Raw genomic sequence first — 22,252 nt, 5'->3', positions numbered from 1 at the left:
ATAACGATACACCGCGACGCCAAGTTTTTCCCCGCCTTTTCCTTGGAAATTTATTAATTTCCGCGACGCGTGACCGAGCGTATATTGCTTCAATTATAAATTCGTTCCGGAGGTAGGAAACGCGTCACCAAGTCACCGGCGCGATTTTCCCCAAATAAATATGCGACGAGGAACAATGACGCTCGCGCACGAACGGCGCATAATGACAATTTGTCAAGCGTGACCCGAGTCAAAATTTAACCCTCCGAATACCCTGCGTTTACTCGAAATCCTTTGAAAGAGCATATGCCGCCGTACTGTGCACCCTGCTTATAACCTATTTGGACTCTACTTTCAGATTTTGTCATGAAAAGATCACTCCTGGGAACCTCCTCAAACTTCCTCTAACTATGATCGAACCTCCATTTAATCTCGTTACAATTCATGGCTTGTGCGATGACTTCACGTACCCTTCGTAGGCGTCCTAATGTTCCGCGCTCACTCCGCAGACTCTCCGTACGCGTCCTAATGTTCCGCGCTCACTTCGCAGACTCTCCGTACGCGTTTCATGTGTGCTCTCCGTTCACCCTCCCTACAATTCGACGTAGGCATCTATTCCCGTGAGCCTCCGTGTACCCTCTGTAGAACCTTCGAAATACTTTTTTCTAAAACTTCGATAGAGCCTCCGTACACTCTATTCCCGTAAGCCTCCGTGTATCCTCTGTAGAACCTATAATTGTCTATATGTTGCCGACCCATAAAAGTAAAACGTTCCCCAAAATATTAAGAGAGAAATTTATTCATCATCTGCAATAATATATGATAAATGGCGTGTCTCCGTGCCAAAAACAGGTCAGATTCCGCTATAAAAAAGATTACGTTGCAATGACAAGTTTGAACATTTAAGATAAAATTTTCAAAATTTCAACAAAATATAATGTTGTATAAGATCACTGAATATATAGACCTTTTATGTATTATTTAAATCATAGTAACACGGCAGGCAACTCGTTTTTATGTTTTATAATTGTATTTTATATCATATTTTACATTATGTGTCAATATACAATCATGTGTCAATAGATAAGTCAATCAAAAGAATGTGATTATATAAATGCCACTTATACCGACGAAGCACGCGGACGGTTATGATAAGAAAGAAAGACGCGGTAATTGTTTACACTTTACGCCGTTGAGCCGCTCTGCGCGCGTGCCGCGCGTGGCGCGGAAAAGTGCGTTTTGACAAATGATAACCGCCGCGCGCGGCACCATATAGCCCAGCCAGCCCAGCGGTGTGTTGCTGTTGCTATACGTGCCCTTGCCAAGACCTCCAGTGATACCGGAATATTCGATCCTCGGGCGCCGGTGATGAGCTCTATCGCACGACACAGTCGCACGCCGTCACGTAAGAGAAACAGGAATTTTCTCAGAATAAATTGGTTCAGCTGCATGACGAACTTTTGGCTCGGGTCAGTTTTATTGTAGCTGGCCGGGCATTTTCACGCATACTCGCTATATATGTCCTAAGAAAGGACATCGCAAGCTAAGGTAAGTGAAAGTTATATTAAGAATTGAGTGTCCCTCGGATACAATAGTGACAGCAAAATATTATACGCTACAACATTGTACAGATCGAATGGGTTTTCCAAACTTTAAAACACAGTTTTATTCCTTGTTAAATAGTGAAATCATTAAAATCGAAATCACATTATCATAATTGGTTAGGACACCCGCACAAATTGTTGGGGGTTCCAGGTTCGAATTCTGGCTGAGGTGATATTTTTTGCAATAATTTCTTTCTAATAATTTGATTTTGAATTTAATGATTTTACTATCTAACGAAAAATAAAACTGTGTTTTAAAGTTCGAAAAACCCATTCGGCGCGCAGTTACTGAGTTGGAAGATTTATACATCATGGCCAGTTGAGTCGATTAATAATTTTGTTACAGTAAGATAGAAACTTTGAAATTATGTAAAAATATAATACAATTGTTTGCCAACATTTTTTTGTTGCAGATTTCCGATTTCTATAAATCTCCCGGCAAAGACAAGGTAAATTGTTTGATAAATATTGATTTTTGCTATTGTTTTGTATATGTTATTATAAGATGATGTAATTTGAGCGCATTTTTAGGTAGAAATATATCCTGGAACGAACTTTTATTTTTATGAGGGCATCAAAGTGAATATTATGGATAAATCTAAAGTTTTGGACCAACAAACATCAGAGCTTGTCAATCACTGGCCTCTCCTCGTGCGGCATGCACTGATCGAGGTATATGGAAAGAATTTAGCCTTATTTTGTGCAAAAGGCAGCAAAAAAGATGGACGCCCGGGTATCGATGCCCAGTTTTATACAGCTCTTTACTGTGAGTATCTTTTGTGCACATATATGTTACAAAAAATGCTTATTTTCAACGATAAAAGTAGGGTTTAGAGGGGGACAAATAATGGTAAAATCAATTTTTCAAGATCACATGAAATTTATTGCCATTTCTTTTAAATAAAATCATATGATTTTTCTTACATGATATAATTTCTCCAATTATTCTGCATATAAAAGTGTTAAGAAAAAATTACTACAAAATTAACCCTAATCCTTCCAACATAATTGTTGTAAAAAAATATTTAAATAAATAAGATTTCCAAATTTTCTTTACATTAATTTTTAGTCGAAGGTATAAAGATATAATAATTTTTGGGGAATTTTTCAAAGCTAGTATTAACATACTGAAAAACGCGTGGGACTCGAAAGTGCATGGTTGGAGAAATTAAGTGCCGCAAAAAACGTTGGAGGGATTAGGGTTAATATCTACTTTACGAGGTATTTCATACTTTATTCTGGCATATTTTAACAATAAATATAAATATAAAAAAATATAAAATATCTCGTAAACTATTGATTTTTTGATAACTTTATTTAAATACTTTTATATGCAGAATAACTGAAGAAATTATATTATGTAAGAAAAATTATATGATTCCATTAAAAAAAATGGCGACAACTTTATGTGACTTTGAAAAATGGATTTTTTTCAAAAATTGATTTTACCATTTTTGTCTCTCTATATCCTACAACTTTTTTATGGAACATTTTTTTAGAAAATACTCTGGCACAATAAAGATCTTAAGGCCGCGGTGGAATCTGCAGTCGCGATGAACGACCTGGCGGTCATCGTGGATCTTCTGGGTATTTTTACATTAAAACCAGCGATGTGGAACTTGGACCTGTGCAATTTCTTATTGGGTTTCATCAGCGATCTCTTTCAGAGTAAATATGAGATGTATATAACTGTAGCTTGCGCGGCATTGAGAATTATTCTTCGTAATTTTGCCCCAGTGATAAAGGTAATGATTGCTAGCGTGTTTACTTTCATTACTCGCAACAAAAAACTCGATCTGCGAGACGTGTCACGATGGAAGTTTGTATCAACAGTACGTTCAGAACGGATTTTTATCCAATCCGAATAATATATCGTTTAAAATTACTTTACTATTAATTCAGACATAAAACATATGTATTAAATTTTTTTTGTAATTCTTTCTGATGTATATGTAATTACCTTTTATATAACTTAGACCCCTTATAATTAGTGTCCCTTACAATTGCGTTATATATTTACAATTTAAACATATAGCTTGAAAAACAAGAAATTAATTTTTAAGTATTATAAAAATATAAAATATTAATGCTATACTTTCAAAGAATATTAATTTTACTTATATTAATATAGTTATATTAATGATATTTTCGTTCAAATACATTATTGAATGTATCTTATATTTATTTATACGCCTCATTAATTTATATTTCCCTTTTTTGTCATATATTTGCGATGTATGGAACCTATTCTCGGAGGTCACCGAGAACCCTTCTTAGACCCTAACATTTTGATATTAATTTCCCAGGTAGCAAGGTGACGTTTAAAGACGTCGTCATTTGACATTACTCTGCTATCTGGGTATCCTCACCTCGAGGCTGCGATATAGATATAAAAGGCTCGAATAATCGCGTACTAATAATGATTCATTGTTTTTGAAATTTAGTATTCGAGAAGTACTTATAGCCTGCGTTCGTTTATTCTTTATAATACACGTAACGTGTATTATAGATTTTATTTTCCCAATAGCTTCCAATGTGAATAAACGAACGCATAAGTACTTCTCGAATACTGAATTTCAACAACAATGAATCATTATTATTAGTACGCGCTTATTCGAGCCTTTTATATCTATATCGCAGCCACGAGGTGAGGATACCCAGGTAGCAGAGTGATGTCAAATGACGACGTCTTTAAACGTCATCTTGCTACCTGGGAAATTAATATCTACAAAATGTTAGGGTATAAGAAGGGTTCTCGGTGACCTTCGAGAATAGGTTCTACAGAGGGTACACGGAGGCTTACGGGAATAGAGTGTACGGAGGCTCTATCGAGGTTTTAGCAAAAACGTGCTGAGAGTCTAAGGAGGGTATTTCGAGGTTTTATCCAGCCATGCGACGTCGAATCTGCGAATTGTAGGGAGGGTGAACGGAGAGTCGCCAGACTTCGCGTAACCTCCGTAGACGTTAAATGGGTAAAAACTGCCATTTGAGAAGTGACCGGAGGCTCGGCGACATAGACAAATGCTTTGTTACGTGACCCTCCGTTCATTCCGTTCAAGGAGAGTGTGCGATCGCAATCTCGGGCGTTACGGAGGGTCTATTTTTTGACTCGGGGAGTTTCTTAAAAATCGCACAAAGTGGCAGTCGGGCCGGCCTTGAATACCCGACAATTACATGTCTACTCCGCAAATAAGCGGAGACGATGCGTGACATCACGCTGCATGTGTTACCACGTTTACACGCACGAGACTGCCGTCGGATCGCAGATTTATGTGCTCCGGATTACAGGCATCGATCCGATGCACCTGCGCGATTGGAGCACCCGTCCATATAATGAAAAACTATGTGAACTAATTTGCATAATCAAAAAATTATCGAAATTTAACGTGTCGCATAGCGATGGAGCGTTTTTTTTTTTATTACATTCCTGCATGTTTTCACACTTCATGTATGGTATAATAATATAATTATGTAAAATGTGTAAAATGTTTTTTCTCACTACAGATTGTATTATCTCGTCTAATTATAAATTTCATATAAATTAAAAAGAACTATTAATACCGGCCCACACGAGATTACGAGGGAAAAAGCGGTTCTTGATATTTCTACGAGCACCGAAGATACAGACCTCAGACAACTCGTGAGTGATTACTCGAGTCGTCGGTATTACGTAACGGAAAGATACGGCGAGAGGTGGAATAATGGCAAACTATATAATCGTTTTGTTCCTCTGCGCGGCGGAGAACGCGTAGGTCCAATCTGCGATTGCGTAAGAATATTGAAATTGAGTATTTAAAGGTAATGATCGAGAAATTACGAGGATATCGTGGCAAGACTTACGATCACGGCGGGCGGGACTAATTGTTAGCGAGTTAACGATGATCGATGATAACGGGTCGTGCTCCCTTATCGAGCAGCCGTGTTGCACGTAACAGGCGCTTGCATGCAACGCCAAGCCGCTTCTGCGTCGTTACACGTTTGCAAATTTCGAGAAGGCTCGCATGTGCGAACTATCATGCGTGAGAGATTGCTTTTTCAGTCTCACGAGGCACAACGGGGCAATCTTGAAGGTAATCGCGCGCCCGGATAGGGGAATATTTTGTTTAACAAGCGCGATATTATCTGCGAGGAATAAAACTCACTTTAGACGATCTGTATTAGTCGCGAGTAGATTCCCCCAGACGTTTCAATACCGCGCGTAAACAAATGCATGTTCGTCCCCGGTGCGTATGCCTATGCGTTTTTCAAAATAAAAGATTCACGAAGAGCGGTGGAGTTTAAAAAGATGCGAGCAGCGATTTGCAGAACCACCGTGTTTTAAAAATAAAGATGGATCAAAATAGCTCAGAACGTAATAATACGGTGAGGAACACGCTTCATGGGTTGCCATAGATTCTCCTGTTACGTAGCGCACTGACGTGCGTAGAAGGATAATACCCCGAGCGAGCACTCGACAACGTTTGCTCCGCAAGCATCCGTAGCGATAAAGCGCTTTAACGAGTGCGTCGAGTGCCTCGTAAGTTCTTTTTTCCCGGCGCGGATCATTAATTAACTCCGGCGAATGAAAAACAGCCTCTCTCGCCCCATCCAGCTGTACCCGGCAATAATAAAGCGGGGCAATTAGCCACTTTTAATAACATCGTTTCACCGGACGACCTGTTTGTACTTTCCACTCTCCCTCCCTCCCTCCCACTCTCTTTCTCTTTTTTTGCACCGCTTTTTTGACATCCATGCATCGTAATGATTCCGCGCGCACGTGTTACGTACGACGGTAGATCCACGGGTAAGCGCATTTTAATTGACCTAAATTTCGCGAGACTCGTGCGGTAGCGAAACAAATAGAAGCGAGAGAAAAAGAGAGGGAGAGGCTCTCCCGCGGGAATATCGTGGCGATTTTATACCGGCGCGCTTAATTGCATATCCAAGTGCGATAACGAGAAATTTTATTTTCGAACTTTTAACGCGTCGCTACTCAGCTCTGTGATTCTTTGTATTAATGTAATTACCGAATACCTGCGTTGCTTTTCACATTGTTTGCATTACCCCCAAGCGTCTATTTTTCCAAGTTAACAATAATAATACGCCAAGTTAACTCACAATGTGAATAAAAAACCGTGAATTACATCTCATTTGTATCATAAATATTGTAACTTCTTATAATTCCTTGCAACAAAGACAATCCCAATAAAAAGATAATATGAGAATAATTGCAGTAAAATTATTTTCGTTTTTTGTTCATTTCTTTAGAAAATTGGAGAATCGAATATTTTTGCTTCGAACATCTTGCGTCGTTAAACTCGTCTTAATTCTCCTGTCGTAATCTAGAACGCTACTTGTAATTACAAACAAGAATTATAAAAAAATTTTGCGTGACCGAGCGAGGAAGCACGAGGCAATCTAAAAGGCCGCAAGAAAGGGTAATCGAACGTGCCTCGTGTCTCAATCCGCCGGCCGGCAATTACATCAGCGCGTTATCAGGAGGCCACGTCTTCGGCTTCCTTTTTCGCACGGTGCGATAGCCGTGCGCCGAAAGCGTTGTAAAGTTGTGCCGTGAATCCCGCAGAACAGCCACTCGTAAATATGCACCTCGCTTCATGAATATGCATCGTTCGCGGTGCATACGCGGGCTGTGCAACGTGCTATGCAGCACGCCTCCGCGATGCCCCCTTAAGACTTCGGTTAAACGCCGGTGAGCGAGTTTCCAGCCGAACGCCAGTTGCACGAAATATGACAACTACCGTTATCGCCATAGCGACGGAAGGGCAAAAACAAAAATCCGGCGAGCTTTCGCTCCTCCACACGGTGAGGAGCGATTTCAGCCCCGGAAATTAATTCGGAAATTCATTCATTATGGTCGCTACCGTATTTGCACATTGTATGTCTGTTTTCGTTTTATAAATAAATCTAGGAGAGATTCCGAAATATTAAATCCTGATACGGCACAGTCCGATGTTTGTTTCGTCGTTGGGCGAAACTCCAAACCGCCTTTAGTCAAATCCATTGTAATACAACGACGATTGATTGATATGTTAATAGCAGCACGTTTCGTAGAAGTTAGTTGAAATTATGTATGTCGAGATATCTACGGCGTATCTGCAAACAGTATGAATTAATCCCTTCCTGTCGACCCATTAACATTCTATAGCGTATTAAGCGTATTAATGCTGGTAATACGATACCGCGGCCACTCGCCCAATAATGAGCACCGTTACACGAAGCATGGATTACCGATGCAACGGCGGTAAATGAATTTTGCAAGGGCTCGGCCGCCCGTCGGCATGTCGTCGCTCCCCGAGCGGACGACACACGCCCGATGGTTTTCTCCCTTTTTTCACCCGCCGCGCCGCGCGAGGGAAACTTTTTCTTTCCTTTTTATCCTACGTAGCGCAATTTTAAGTGGCACAATTGCATATTTATGCGCCAGCGCGCAGGCGTGAGGAACGAAAGACAAACGGAACAGATTGGTTTCCGCCTTCCGGCAGTGGCACGGGCAATGTCGACGAGGTGGCAGCTGCGAAAGAGGGCCCCGCGTTTGCCAGAGGAGGCAGGAAACACTCGCACATTCGTTAATAACCCAATTAAAATGGACAGGAAACATACCCCCGCGGTACCCTGTCGGCTACCGCCGCCACTATCGTCGTTATTATTGCACTGTCACTACCTCTACTACGATTATTACATTGCCGTCGCAATTGTGCGACTGTATCAGAGTGATGTAACTCGCGGTCGATCCAGCGTGTTCAAACCGCGGCCCTTTATCGATATCTCGTGCACGCAGCATCGCCCGATGCTTAGCTACTATAGGACGGGCTTTACTGGGTGCCACGTCCAATAAAGTGAAATTTTGATAACGACATAATTTTGATAACCCGGTTCGAAATTTTTTCTCAATCTTACTGACCGATACAGAATTTTAACCTGGCACGAATATCGCGCATTAACAATTCAAAATCAAATCAACAAAAAAAGTTTACGACGTAAACGCAGAGCAAATGATTTATTTCAGAAGGGAGAAAGCGTTCAAGTTTCCGTTCTTGCTATTGAAATCCGCGGATTTATCAAAGTTGAGCTGCGTTTATAATATACGAAGCAGCTGGAACCGACCGATCAATTTCCTTTTTAGCGACCGCACCGCACAATTACACACGATTACCTTTTTCCCGTGGTATAAACAACAATCGCATCGCGGGTTGCCGTACACACACCGGCGTTCGCTGCTTCTTACCTGGAACAGAGAAGAACGAGGAAACAATTTAATATGGCAATCAATCGTCCGAAACGGGGAGAAAATGGAAGAGGGGGCACGCGGATACAATATTGCATACGTGCTGTGAAACACAAACTTGGCACGATCGATCGACTAACATCCGACTAACTCAAGGGAGCGTTTATATTACGAAAATGTTGGAATAATTGATTTCTCGTAGATCTTCTTAATTTATCTATCCGATTACATAGTTATATATATATATATATATATATATATATATATATATATATATATATAGTATAATATAACTCTGTAATTATTCTCTCTTACACATGCACAAATGTTTTACATATATAAAATTTTATAAAAATATTTTGTAAATAAACTTGTGTAATATAACAGTGAAGAAATCGCGCATGAGATTCGACTTCTCTTTAACGCCACTACGAGTGTTCTCAGTGAAGGCGATAACTTCCGTTATCGACCGATCTACGACCGTGAAATCGGCGCGATCCGAGAAACAAGTCGACGTGGAGAGCAGTTACGGATATCGACGATTCACCTGGATCGCCGGCTGCCGGCGCGAGGGTGGTCGATCAGGTATAGTTTCGAAAAAACAAGACATAAAACATTAATTACGTAACTTCCGTTCGGCACACTTCGTACCGGGGGATCGGTATCTCTGGCAAGCGCGAGCAAACGCGAACACATGCACCGGCCGCCGCCGCCGCCGCCGCCGCGCGCCGGTGCGTAAAGAGCCTGGACTGAAATAGCGTTCTCTCGCAGTAAACAAAGTTACAAACGGGATCGGAAACTCCTACGGCAATTTATGCAATATGCAACGCCTGGAATGCATTTAATAGAGTATGATTCACTTCATTCGCGGAATTTGTAATCTATCGGACGTTATACTATATACATATCGAAATAGAGTATTTCTTGACGTTTAAATGAACGGCGGTTCGAGGAAACAAATTGGAAATAGCAAAATTTCGCGATTTTCAACCTCTCGCGAGTTCTGAAACTCCAACGTCAAAAGCAGCGAATGATTCAAAGTAGCCTAAGTAAGGTGAAAGATAATAAGATTATAGCCATTTATTTTCACGAACGCAAACTGTCGGCGTTGCTCAAATTTGGCGAGTCAACTCGTCCTTCGCTTTAACGACCGAGGCGAAATGGTGGACCCCTGTGCGTTCGAAAAAAGGGAATTTGATAACAGATACGGTAACGGGAAAACGCCACAACGAAACAGAAATACATTCCGCACCGCCGTTCCCCAAGTCAGTCCACACGCGAAACGCAGGGTGACACGTTCGGGAATAAATGAGCGCGCCTGTCGAGCCAGGAAGAAGAGATCGGCGGCGACGATAGCCGGCAAATAAAAACACAATATTGGGAAAGAAAAATGTAAAGCAGCGTCATTTAAATGCGTGTAACGAAAGGGGCCGTCTGGTGGGAAGTCGTCGAGAGGGGGGAAACAAAGAGGGGACCAAGGCGACCGGGGGTCACCGGACACGACGCGATCGCGTGAGATTAGGCTCTTTCAAGTGTGACTCATGCCGGCAAGGGAAAGTAAATGAATGCAACTGCGCCGGTTACTCCCTTTTCTGTCCTACCACTTCTTCGCCTTCTTTTTCTTCGTTCTCCTCTCCCTCGCGCGCGTTCCCGCCACTCACTCTTTCTCTCTCTTCTTTCCTTTTCGCTACCGGTACCGGTACCGGTAACCCCTCCTGCCATTCCCGCGTCCGGCAATCGCTGTTAACTTATCGGTACACGCACGGATACGACGCGTGGTCAGATCGAATCAGTAAAGTTCGCGTCAGTCACGAGCACTTCTGGTTTAAAGGGATATAACTTGTTATCGAGAAATTAACGTTAATGTCTCGTTTTAGCAGAATTATTCCCGTATATTCATAAGTGTGTTCGTAAATAGCAAGTAAACGCACGCCACATTTTCTTCGTAATGCAAAAGTACACGAACGTTAGTGTAACGAACCCATTTCGACATTACTTAAAAAAAATAATCCGCCGAATAGGAGTGCAAATCGAGTTTTAAATTTATAACTCTGTATATTATGTGCTACACTATTTTATTCTTCGTGGGTAATTATTAAGTCTTTTTTATTGCGAGCAATACCATTCGTTCACGAAACATCAGTATAACCGACAATGTTCATTTCTTGATGATGTGCAATTTCAAAGAGCACGGATAATTTCTGGTCAGTCCACTCGTGCCGCATTAACTGCTTTATTGATGGGTATCGAGCCGTGATGCGCGCAGCGGAAGGAGAGCCCGAGTCGAGGAACGTACCGACGACTCATTAGAGAAGAACTCTCGGCAAGACAAAGCCGAATCGTCCCCCCTCCTCCGTTCTCTCCTTCGATCCGGTCGACTGTCGTACACGAATCAAGGGGTTTATAATGGAGGATTCACACTGCGTCCGATGTTCGACGTACGACGATCCGACATCCAATAGGAAATTTTTGTCTCTAATAATAAATTCTGTTATTGGATGTCGGATCGTCGTACGTCGAACATCGGACGTGATCGGACGCAATGTGAATCCTCCATAACTCCGCGGGTCTGCCCGACGTCGAGCGACGATCCGCGCCAGGTAAGACACACTGTCATCATCGTCCACTACCGATGTTCTCTTTTCCTTCCATCCGTTCTGCGTTCTCTCAATGTCCTCTCCCTTTATCTTCGACTCAACGAGAAGACGGCCTTCCACGACGTTCATACGAAAATAGCAACGCCTTTGTTCGACGACCGTCCGCTGTCCGTCCGATCTCTTCCTCCTCCGTCCTCGCGTCACCGCGACGACGACGTCTTGTTCTCCTTGTTCTGGCCTCAACCTTCTCTCCTCTCATTCCCGATCCCCCCGCGGACGCCTAACCGCTGAGACGTGTATCACTGATTCCTCGAAATTGCTGCCACTGATCGTTCTCCTCGGAGACATAGTGGAATCCCGTGTTACCGTTTTTACGAGCGGCCGTCGCGGCGGATGCTACGAGTTATTTAAATCGTTTTATTATACGCGATGTCTACATATACACACACATACATACATATATATATATATATTTGCGACGTCATTGATTCAGAAGAAAGTGCAACTCAAGGATTATTATTTTTTCAGCTTTGACGCGCGAAAAGAAAATTACAAACATATTTCGGGAGAAAATATGCCGATAAAGTAGAGAGAACTCGTTAATGATTATTACTTTGGATTATACTTTGAAAAATTCCAATATTTTATTCGTTGCTTTCCGTTATATCCCGTTATTTTATTTATATATATATATATATATAAGCCAAAATGTTTTCCCTGTTCGCGGATTATCCTCTTTTTTACGAAATTGACGATGTGACTTAATTAATCCCAAATATGAACGCCAGCGTGCTCGACTTTCTGTTTAATACCGCGGGATATTCTGCGTTCGCCGCGCGCATGCATTGAAATCAACTGGCGTCGCGATGTGATTGAATTTCACGGCGCGCCAGACGTCGGCGAGCATGAGTTTATTAGCAGACATATACGTGTCACTGTCGCATTACCATTAGCGGCCGGTTAAATCCGTTTCGAGCCCGAAGCGGCTTAACGTCTGCGGCGTTGCACGCTGTTGAGGTTTATCTAGCCCGCTCTGACGCGCGAAGAGGGACAGGGCGTTTTTCTCCACGATAATCCATCCCCCCCCCCCCCCCTGGTCGGATACGGCGGACTGCCGTCGTAATTTCTTCATTCGCGCTGCTACCGGCGCATGTATAGAATCTGATCATATCTGCCTGTTAAATGCATTGACGTAATAGCTACCGAACACGCGGCAATATGCAGACGAATGAGATTTTCATCGCTTGTTAAGACCAACCGTATCCGCCCGTAAACATTTAAATGTTAATTAAATGATTGTTTGTTTGAGAAAATTATTTTTGGGAGGTGCTTGAAATATTTTTTATAATTAATGCATTATGTAAATGAATTAATTAAGTCAGTTAGACGTATAAATATCAGGATATTTCGCTGAGATGAAACATAATTAATTCATACACAACATATTTGTGCACAACCTTTTTAGCTTGAAATAGAAATAAAGAACAAACCATTATTAAATAATTCTACTGTCTCTAATAAATAACGTACTATAATAAATCAAACACTAATCTAGTGTTACGTGGACAGCGGCATAATTAATCAAGTCGAATATTTTACTTATAATCGACAATAATTTCAATACCTATTCGATAAAAAACAAAATGTTCCTATTTCAATATAATTCCTTGCAAGCGCATATACACATCTAGCGAGACGAAGTACGTTAATCGACGGAAACGAATCTCGCTTCTGTTCTCGCTAATTTATTAGCTCTTCTGCGTACAGCGCAACGCGAAGCGATTACCAAAGCTACGGGCCGTTGAAGTACAGCTATAAGAGCGTTAGTGTCACTCGTCTCATAATTTGTTCGCTTCTATGTTTAGGCACGATACGACAATACGATCCCCGGGCTTTCCTCGCTCGCGGGGACGCTCGCCTCGGCGCTCGGCGCCAGTGCCTCCGCGACAGTGACAACGTGGTGAAGCGGCGGCCGCTTCGACGTACGAAAATAAATCCGTCGATGGGCCGCGAAGACTCGCGCGACGCGCCATGGAATCCCGAAGCACGTGTACAAACAACGCGCAAAACCCTTATTGCACGTCGGGCGCTGTCGACGCCCGTATTTCTCGGCGCGTATACGCGCGCACGCGTGTGTGTGCGTTCATATGTGAAAAGGGGGATCGTTCGTCTTTTTATGAACTTTAAAACGCGACTTTATAAAAGAAATACTTAAATTAACACGGTCTTAATCTCTCAGCTCTTTCCTAAACCTGATACCTGAAATCTCTTTTATGCTCGACGCTTAATATTATCGGATAAAAAGGACTGAAATTAATTACCGCGTTGATACGAGCGGTATAACAAAACAGTTGGCGAACAGCCCGCTAAGCGGTTAGGAATTACGAAACGCCCGAATTGCGGTACGCAATAAGAGAAGGGCGAAAGGAAGAGGCACTTCCGTGGCTGGCAAAAAGAGACGCTATCGCCATACAAGCCACAAAGAAATAACGCGCCCGCCGAGGAGGGAACACGGCGGCCGGGTCTGTCGCGCGGAGCAAAAAGAGGCGCAGCAGTTTCTTTGAAGACAGATCGGGGACACTTGTCGAGTGGCGGCGGTGCCTTCTCCCGTGGGATTAAAGCTCGTATCCCTCCCTCTCCCCCCCGTCGGCACCTCGTCTTGGGACGACCTCGGGAAGGGAATGGGCCTACGGAGAGGAAAACTCGATTTAGCCGTGATAATGGTCCGCCGCGTCTCGCCGATAAATCTCATTGCGCGTTAAGGTCTCCATCGTAGTTTTTCCGTAGCCCCTCCGGGACAAAATCGTCTCCATATCGTCGTTCTTACGTCCTTTATGTCCCTGTCCGTCGTGCAAGGGGGCAAGATCTAATTTAGCAACGTCCAAACAATGACAAAACGGCGATTCACACTCTCGTCGCTTCGACGCTAAATGCGCCGTCTGATTATCTCGAAAATAACTTGCGCTTCTTCTCAACGATCGTGCCAAGAACACAGAGATTGCGTTTACCCGGCATTGCTGGCGAAAAGCTGAGGAGAAATTCAATAAAGGAATTGCCCCAGCGCCGACAGCTGATAAATGAGCGGCCAAAGATTGAATACTGGAGATAAATGCCTTTGGAGTGACCGCGAACTCTTTTCCAGGCGGTTGTTCTTGCACGATCAAAAATAAATCACGAGCGATATTATTCCACTTCAATATGTTGGACCAAATTGTCTCAGGCGGCCGCCACCTTTTTCCGACGCGTCGCGACGGCTTCGGCAGCCTCGACAAAAGTTTCCGACCGTCTCGGGGGATCGGTAAACACGAAAACTTACCCCGGCTTAAAACAATTGATACCTCCAGGTGATACCAACGCCTAAACTTTTTTCGATATACTCGACTAGTCGCAGAATAACAAAATATTTTTTTTTTCTCAATGGTAAACTAATGAATTAAATAAGAATCTACAGACTGGAATAAGTAAAGCTACACTTTTCAAGTTTCTTTCCGACTTATTACAGTGCCGTCTGGAACAATTTCCGAGTTGCAACACTCTTTCTTCCAAGTCGCGGTATTTTATGTTTTCATCTTCCAAAGTACATCTCGTTACTCGAGGTTTTAAACGCGTTTTCGCGTGAAACATCGCGATGAATAAATGGAAAATGGAAATAAAAAGGGCTGCAAGCTCTCGCTTCGTATCGCGTTTACGTCGCCGTTTTACGACCATTCACATTCGTCAAGCGCTTTATTATATCCGTATCTGCGGAACGCTCTCGTCGCATCGGACCCCTATTATAGAATCTTTATTGCATACAAACGCGCATAACTAGTGAATTAATCTCCGTAGAGATATTAACAACGAATGGTCGATGAGAGAAATGGAAAAATACACTCGCGATTATCAAAAAACGTACGTATCTTTCATTTTAAATTAATTAAACCCGTCTGTCCTTGCGCGTGTATTATAGGCGTATATATTCTTCAATGATTTAATGGAATAAATTTAAAATATTTCCCTTTACCGCATTAATCTTTTCCACAACGTCAAAATTTCGCGAGAAAGAATCCCTCTGTATGCGCAACGATATCGAACAAAATACTATTAACTCAATTTTCCCCGTATTCGCGATCCAGGGCCACTTTTCATAATCACCGGTGCGAATTATTCCCGGCGCGTAGCGCGAACGAGCCCACGCGGCGAACAGGGACCATCCCCGTAACGGACAAACACGCTAATGTCCTTTGAATTCCAATTAACGCGAATTGTTTAATTTGAAGCGACGGCGGCGCGGTCGTGTCCCCTTTCGCGGCGGTATCGCACTCGAATCGCCACGAATGAGTTTACGCGTACGCCACGGGCGTTGTACAATGCGCGAGACAGGGGGGGAATGGGGGACGAGCCAAAGTTATCGCGACGCATTATCGTCGCCGGCGCATTCGTCGTTGCACCGCGCGCTGCACGCGCCCGCGCTGCACTTATCGGTACGCTATCGGCCCGCCTGCGTCGGCGCCGACGAAACGCCCGGGCTTATCGCGAACGTCGATCAGGCATCGATCAACGCGCGTTATAAATGATTCCCGTCGACGTTTTACGCGAGATACGCGCGCCACAATTATACGAAGAGCCCGTTTCTGATCGTCGATGATTTAAAAAAGCTACACGGCACCAGAGAATAGTTTCATCAATTTGTAATCAAAAGTGTTTAAATATCACATTTCATTCTCCTATTATACGGTAAGTTGAATGTAAGAAAAAATAAATATTCGCCGTTACGTATTTCGCGTGAAAGAAACATTCGCGATAGTTTTCCGGTAAAACACGCACCTGTTCTTTATATGGGAATCCTGAATCAATAGCCAGATGTGTATCCATATATTAAATTACCTCTAATTATGCTATTTCTAATTTCACGAGCCTGATGCTAGTAGCAATTCGCGACTGTCGTGCCGCTTGTCGTCGCATTGCACGGATGCAAGGGGGTGGGTGCGCGCAGAAGGCAGCTGACGAAATATGTCGCGTGCGGCCGTCGAGCGACAACGTTTCGCATCGCTTGGGTAAGCACATTACTCCCGACTGCCATAATTAAATGTGTTACGTGACAACGGCGCGCTACCGGCTAGGCTATCGCGCACGCGGGCTTTACGTCGTTCGACAATAACCATTCTTTTTCGATGTCGGCCGAATCGCCTGACTTGGATTTATGGCGATGACTACACTGAGGGTTAAACCTCTTGCTATTGAGTAAGCGAAAAATAACTATAATTTCCATACTTGTCAAAATTTTAATAATTGTATTCTCGTAATAATTTTGTTTATAAACACCCCACGTCTTCTCTCGTTTTATACGTTAAATATATTTGTCACGAACAACAGCCATTTACAGAATCTATCATCTCAATTTTAGTAATGATGCAATTTAAAATAAGTCACTATTATATGATCTTATTATGCAAAAATAAATTAAGCTATAACACTTTAAAAAATTAATTTTAGCCGATTCAAATTATGCAATAAAATTGACAGTGCAAAACCTTACATGTTTTAATTAATTTAGACTCCTACTTGCAAATGAACAGTTAACCAATTAATTATTCCTAAAATTACTTTTTTTGCGAATTTAATTCAGAATGCAACTCTTCAATGGTTATGCATATCTCGCACGATATTTTTAACAACGTATATAAATACGAGGAAAAACATACGCACATGCCGTTGCACGGAGCCTAATGGAAAAAGCGATTGTGTCACGCGGAGAGACGGTGGAGAATCGCTGAATAAATCTATCCGACGCTCGTTATTCTCTTTGCCGATAAAACCGTCTTCAATCGCGTCGAAAAGAAACGCGTCGTCCGCATATATCCGTTAAATCGTGCGCGCGCCGCGACGGACTGATTCACGGCTCTTGGGCTTTGCACCCTTTGCACGCGTCCGCGAGTGTTAATGCCGCGTTAGCGGCGCACTTCCCTCTCCTCCTCCTTCCCTCGAGTTAATGCACCAACAAATTCGCATTTAAATTACCCATTCACCGCCGTAGCCAGTTCATGCCCGGCCGTTTTAGCAACGTAATTCAGATACTTGATGAGGAAAGTTTCGTCCTATAGCAATTGGCGATGCCGAGCGAGCGCCACCGATCAAGAGTTGAGATTTGCAATATTGTAAAAAATACCTGTTACGAATAAGAGATAAAAATACAAGTAAATTACAGAGAATTTAATGATTGCGCATTATTACATGTATTAGATAATAATATAAAACAGACACGTATTATTAAATGTTACATGCAAAATAAACCATCGCGGTATCAAAATTTTCTGCAACGGCACCCTACGTTACGTCCGACGAGAGATACACGTCAAAGTCGACTAATCACGTTTGACTGGATTATAATGTCAAGAGCACGATGGTCGATTAGCTATCTTGCGATGTAACGCATGTCACCCGGAACGTAACAACAACAACAATGCAACAGGGATAATGGATCCGACAGGCTCGTTAACGGTCTGTGCCGCGGTTGAATCTTAACGATTCTCGTTGTGATCGTGATCCGAGGGGCGCCACGTAGCCATTATCAGAGGCTGTCGAAGACGCGTTCCCGTGGAGCAAATAATGACGATTCGACGTGGCGATTAATGCCCTCGTCGTGGCGCACGGAGAGAGGATGATTATATGCGAGAGCGGAAAAGGGAAGAGAGCGAATGAGAGCGAAGGTTAAATCGGCTCGATGGTCCATACGTAACGAGATATATCGCGAACGAGCGCGGCAAGCAATAATTTATCACGTAAAAGGCATCGCCTTTGGCGTACGGTAAATGCCCGCCGATAGGTCACGCCTGTCCCAATGAACGGCAAAATTGCATGGCAAGGCTGCGTTCACATGCGCCCGTAATAGGCTTAGCCGCTAAACGCCGCCAGAGATTGTCAAACGACCGTTCGTGAGAGCGGACGCGATATACCACGCGGAAATATTTTTCGTCCTTTACTGTTGTTGCGACGTGTGTCAAATGTTGGATTTTTTTTCCCAAATGTCACCGATTCCCGCGTGACGAGATCCGATGGAAATGGCGACGTCAAAACATTCCTCGGAGGTAAAAAAAAAAATCTTTTTTTTTTTTTCTTTTTAGCGTTCCCTGCTCGTTCTGAAAATAACGACGCGCATTCCAGAATAATTCTTTATCTTAACGCCTAATACGAGAATAATAATAACGTTGACTTGAGCGTGAAAGCGCCAGATTAGCATATATGTACTGTGAGATGATGTTAATTAAGTAGGACGTGGGGAGAGAGAAGGCATCAGCATTAGGTTATACACCATTAATGAAAAAAAGTAATTTGTTGCGAGGTAAGGATTTGCTTCGATATCGTTTCAGGATCTTGCTCGTATGCGAAATACGGCATTTAGTCTAATTGAGCTCCATCAATTATACGAATGCAAATCGAGTTTTAATAATCCCCATTCGCTAATTACACGGATCAGCGCAGCGAGTCCAACTAGCAACGAAGAAAACGAATAGAGCGATTAACGGTGACTTATAACGTCGAATATACGACGGCAAAACTGGTCTATTCACCGGAGAAAGTATCGCGCACGACCTATATTTTCTTCGACAACGAACGTCAAGAATTTCGGGTGTGTCGCGCGTAATAATGTGTATGTAACTTTCTTTTAAATAAATATTCCCAATTAATTCCATGTTCCGTATACTCCTGCTTGTAGAAATATTAGATTTAAGGCGTAATAATTTTCGATTTAAGCAAAAATAACAAAATAATTACAACAGTATGCGTGAGTAATGATAAAAATCATATTAAAAAAAATATCCGAAAAACACGAGAAAAGTACCTACAAGTCTCAAATATGATTGGAAATAAATCAAATTGTCGAACACAGTTAAAATCCAAGAGCAATTTAAGCAAACCAGAAATCATACCGAGACAAGCCGGGCGTTGTCGAAATCATTGAGCCAATCATCGTGAACACTGATGTACACGTCGCAACGTGTCGTTCAGCCGCTCTGAAGAATGTTGCCGCTACCAACGTCCCGGTACGTTCACCTCGACGGCGCGGCGCGAAAGAGCGTACACGAGCGCAAGAGGGGCCGATTGCAAAAGTGACGAAAAAAGTAGCAGGAGGCGCGCTACAAGGGCGAATCGCGGCACATCCCCCCGCGTGTATAATGACGGTGCACACCGCGTCGTTCCCGAGGAGAGGAATGCCGTGCAATTACAGCCGGTGGTCCTCCGCGGCGGTATTTCGCCCGTCGCCGCTTGTAACGTCCGATGACTTAAGCGGCATTTAGTGGTTTTCGGTGTCACGGCAACCTTTACAATGTTGTTGCCCGACCGACGCGAACACGCAGCCGTCTGGATAAAAGGGAAAAGAAACACCGCCGGAGAGTCGTCGCGTACGCGGAGATAGCTCCGTCCTCGGGGGCAATAAACAAATTACACTCTTCGCCGATTGTATTATAGAGCGTAATCGTCCGATTCGCGCGAGTAACACGTCTCCCGGAGAAAAACTGCACGTGACAACGCACGCGAGAGAGAGAGAATAGGGCTCTTGTTCGTCTTCGTAAAAACGCGCCGGCTGCCACCGGAGTCACGCGAGGCGGTTTTTCGAATATTAAAGATCGAACCCACCCATGACAAGTAATCGCGAGGTGTGTCCGTTACGGCGAGAACGTGGAATTTCCAAATCGATAAAGTTCTCAATTAAAAAAAAAAATCGATTAATTACTAGTAAAAATTTCGTAGACGTTCACGTGCCAAGCGATCAAATTCGACGACACGTATCGTTTTCCACGAATAGATATCGCAATCGCTGCGAACCTGTCGATTCGATCGACGATAGATACACTTGCAATTACCATAACGATACCGGTTTGCGTCGCTCAGCCGATTCCCGCCGATTCCCAGAACGGCAGATCGCATCTGTCGCGGTAATTAAACGAATTCCACGTCGCCGATCGTTCGATCTAGTTCGCATCGATGATTAAAGCGCGGCGGCGACGAGTCAGCAGCGCGGCCCTCTCGCCACGATCAATTAGCCTCTCCTCCGGCGATCCCGTCCGAAAATGATTCGCGCAGTTTTGCTCGCGTTAAATTTTGCGCATAAATTACTCACGGTTTACACGTTTTACAACCCCGCTCGGACACTTTACAGCGCCGACGGGACGCGACTTCGAAATAACCATTCGAACGAACTCATACGTATGTAATTAATGTCGAGAGAATAAGAGCGAGAGCAAGAACGAGAGTAGGAGAGAGAGAGAGAGAGAGAGAGAGAGAGAGAGAGAGAGAGAGAGAGAGAGAGAAAACCCGGCACATCGATAAGTTTCTGCGCGAGTTCGTCGCCGGAGAGAAACGATGACCGAAAGAGAAAGAGAAGTCGAAAAGGGGAAAAGAGACAACACGAAGTCAGTCAAAGTCAACGACCCACATGCCACGAAGTTGCCTGGCGTGGGCAGAGACTAATGGGAAGCTATACTGGCGACCGAACGTGGATGGATAGACGTAGGTATTACCGGCGTCAGTATCATCTGGCACATCATGCGCAGGCTCGCTCGCTCGTTGGCGCGCGTGGGAGTCGCGCTCGTTTCAGTTCCATAAAGCAGCCTTCGAATATCTCTCCGAGAGCTACGAGCCAGGCGGCGTGTGGGCACCAAGAAAACTGTGTTACTGACAATGGGTGTCTCCTTAACATTGGCAATGAAAAACAGGCACGCTAACCCGGCGAGAGACGTTACCGAGATAACGACCGCGTGCACCAAGACACGCGTCGCGCAACGACGACGATCTCTTACGGAGTGCAAGGGCGTGAAATACGCCCGACAGATGTAAAGCGAGGAGAGCGAGACAGGGACAGTCGAGAAAAAATCATTTTGCTAGGATATTACAGGGCCAGTTTATGGCGTTGCCGATGGTGAACGCGGAATAAATGCCGCATACCGGGGTGCGTTTGTATAACGAATCGCGTTACTCGCGACCGTTCGCCGCTACTAACGCGTTGCGTACCTCGACGAAAGAATCTCAAATGCAGGGAGACGACGAAGCGTCGTGTAAGGCCGTCGTAAAACCGACCGTAACACGCGCTATCTGAAAACCGCTACCGCATCAGAATAACAATTAGAACACGCTCGAAGTAACGCGGGAAAGATTTCTTTTAAACGGCCGGGTATGCCAGAACACGCGCTTTTATACGCGTGCGGCGAACGAGTTTTACGACGCGCAAGTGGTACGTTATTAAAGCATGAAATAGCAGAGAACTGATAAGCCGAGCTGTTCGTAAAATGAAAACGTTCTGAATAACTTTGAGTAAGGAAAGAAATATGCTTCTCCGTGGAGAGCCAACTCTCCAATTCAAGTTTTATTTCAACCAAGTTTGAACCCATGCAGTCAGTCGCGTAGGAGAGTCGAGGTTCATAAAATAGCCTTCAATCGTTGATCTAACGCATATTTCCGAAGGACGATAGCGTGGGCATCGATGGAACTATATTACTTACGCTTAACACAATGGGCACCGTCTTAGTATCGTCTATAAAGTACACGTGCTACACAAAAAGAAAGATAACATTCAGTTACAAAAGGCTGCGGAGAACATCACAGAGTCCCGATGACCATCGTCGATTGACAATCGTCGATGACATCCACGCTCCATCAAAAACTCTAAAAATTGAATTTTATTAAATCACGTCGTCATCAAATATCTAACCTATCGAAATATATCTCCAACATTTTACATCACAAAACGATGCGTATTCTTCGCTCCTCTTTGTATCCGTTCGTCCTTGAATCGAAAAAAAGATTTCTATCTATGCGGCATCGGAAGACGAGAAAAGGCGCTAACTTGTAAGCGGAGGCTTGTACCG

At 43.5% G+C, this 22,252-nt stretch overlaps 2 protein-coding genes and 1 long non-coding RNA gene across 7 annotated transcripts in view; 2 read left to right on the top strand and 1 right to left on the bottom strand.

Annotated features, from left to right (window-relative positions):
• Window positions 1–22,252, bottom strand: part of LOC143905197 (uncharacterized) — a 210,914-nt gene that overhangs the window by 83,586 nt on the left and 105,076 nt on the right. The window lies entirely within an intron of this gene.
• Window positions 1–22,252, top strand: part of LOC143905202 (uncharacterized) — a 202,504-nt gene that overhangs the window by 165,564 nt on the left and 14,688 nt on the right. The gene's annotated exons all lie outside the window — the stretch shown is intronic.
• LOC143905132 (uncharacterized) lies at window positions 377–4,692 on the top strand. The gene is made up of 5 exons (XM_077420312.1): window positions 377–1,527; window positions 1,997–2,032; window positions 2,115–2,349; window positions 3,083–3,251; window positions 3,321–4,692. Exons 3-5 carry the CDS (start codon window positions 2,305–2,307, stop codon window positions 3,449–3,451), a joined length of 345 nt encoding a protein of 114 aa, XP_077276438.1. The 5' UTR covers window positions 377–1,527; window positions 1,997–2,032; window positions 2,115–2,304; the 3' UTR covers window positions 3,452–4,692.

Source organism: Temnothorax americanus, unplaced genomic scaffold (assembly GCF_048541705.1).
Source record: "Temnothorax americanus isolate GAGA-0224 unplaced genomic scaffold, ASM4854170v1 Scaffold6, whole genome shotgun sequence".
NCBI lineage: Eukaryota > Metazoa > Arthropoda > Insecta > Hymenoptera > Formicidae > Temnothorax > Temnothorax americanus.
This window is presented reverse-complemented; position numbering and strand designations above follow the sequence as displayed.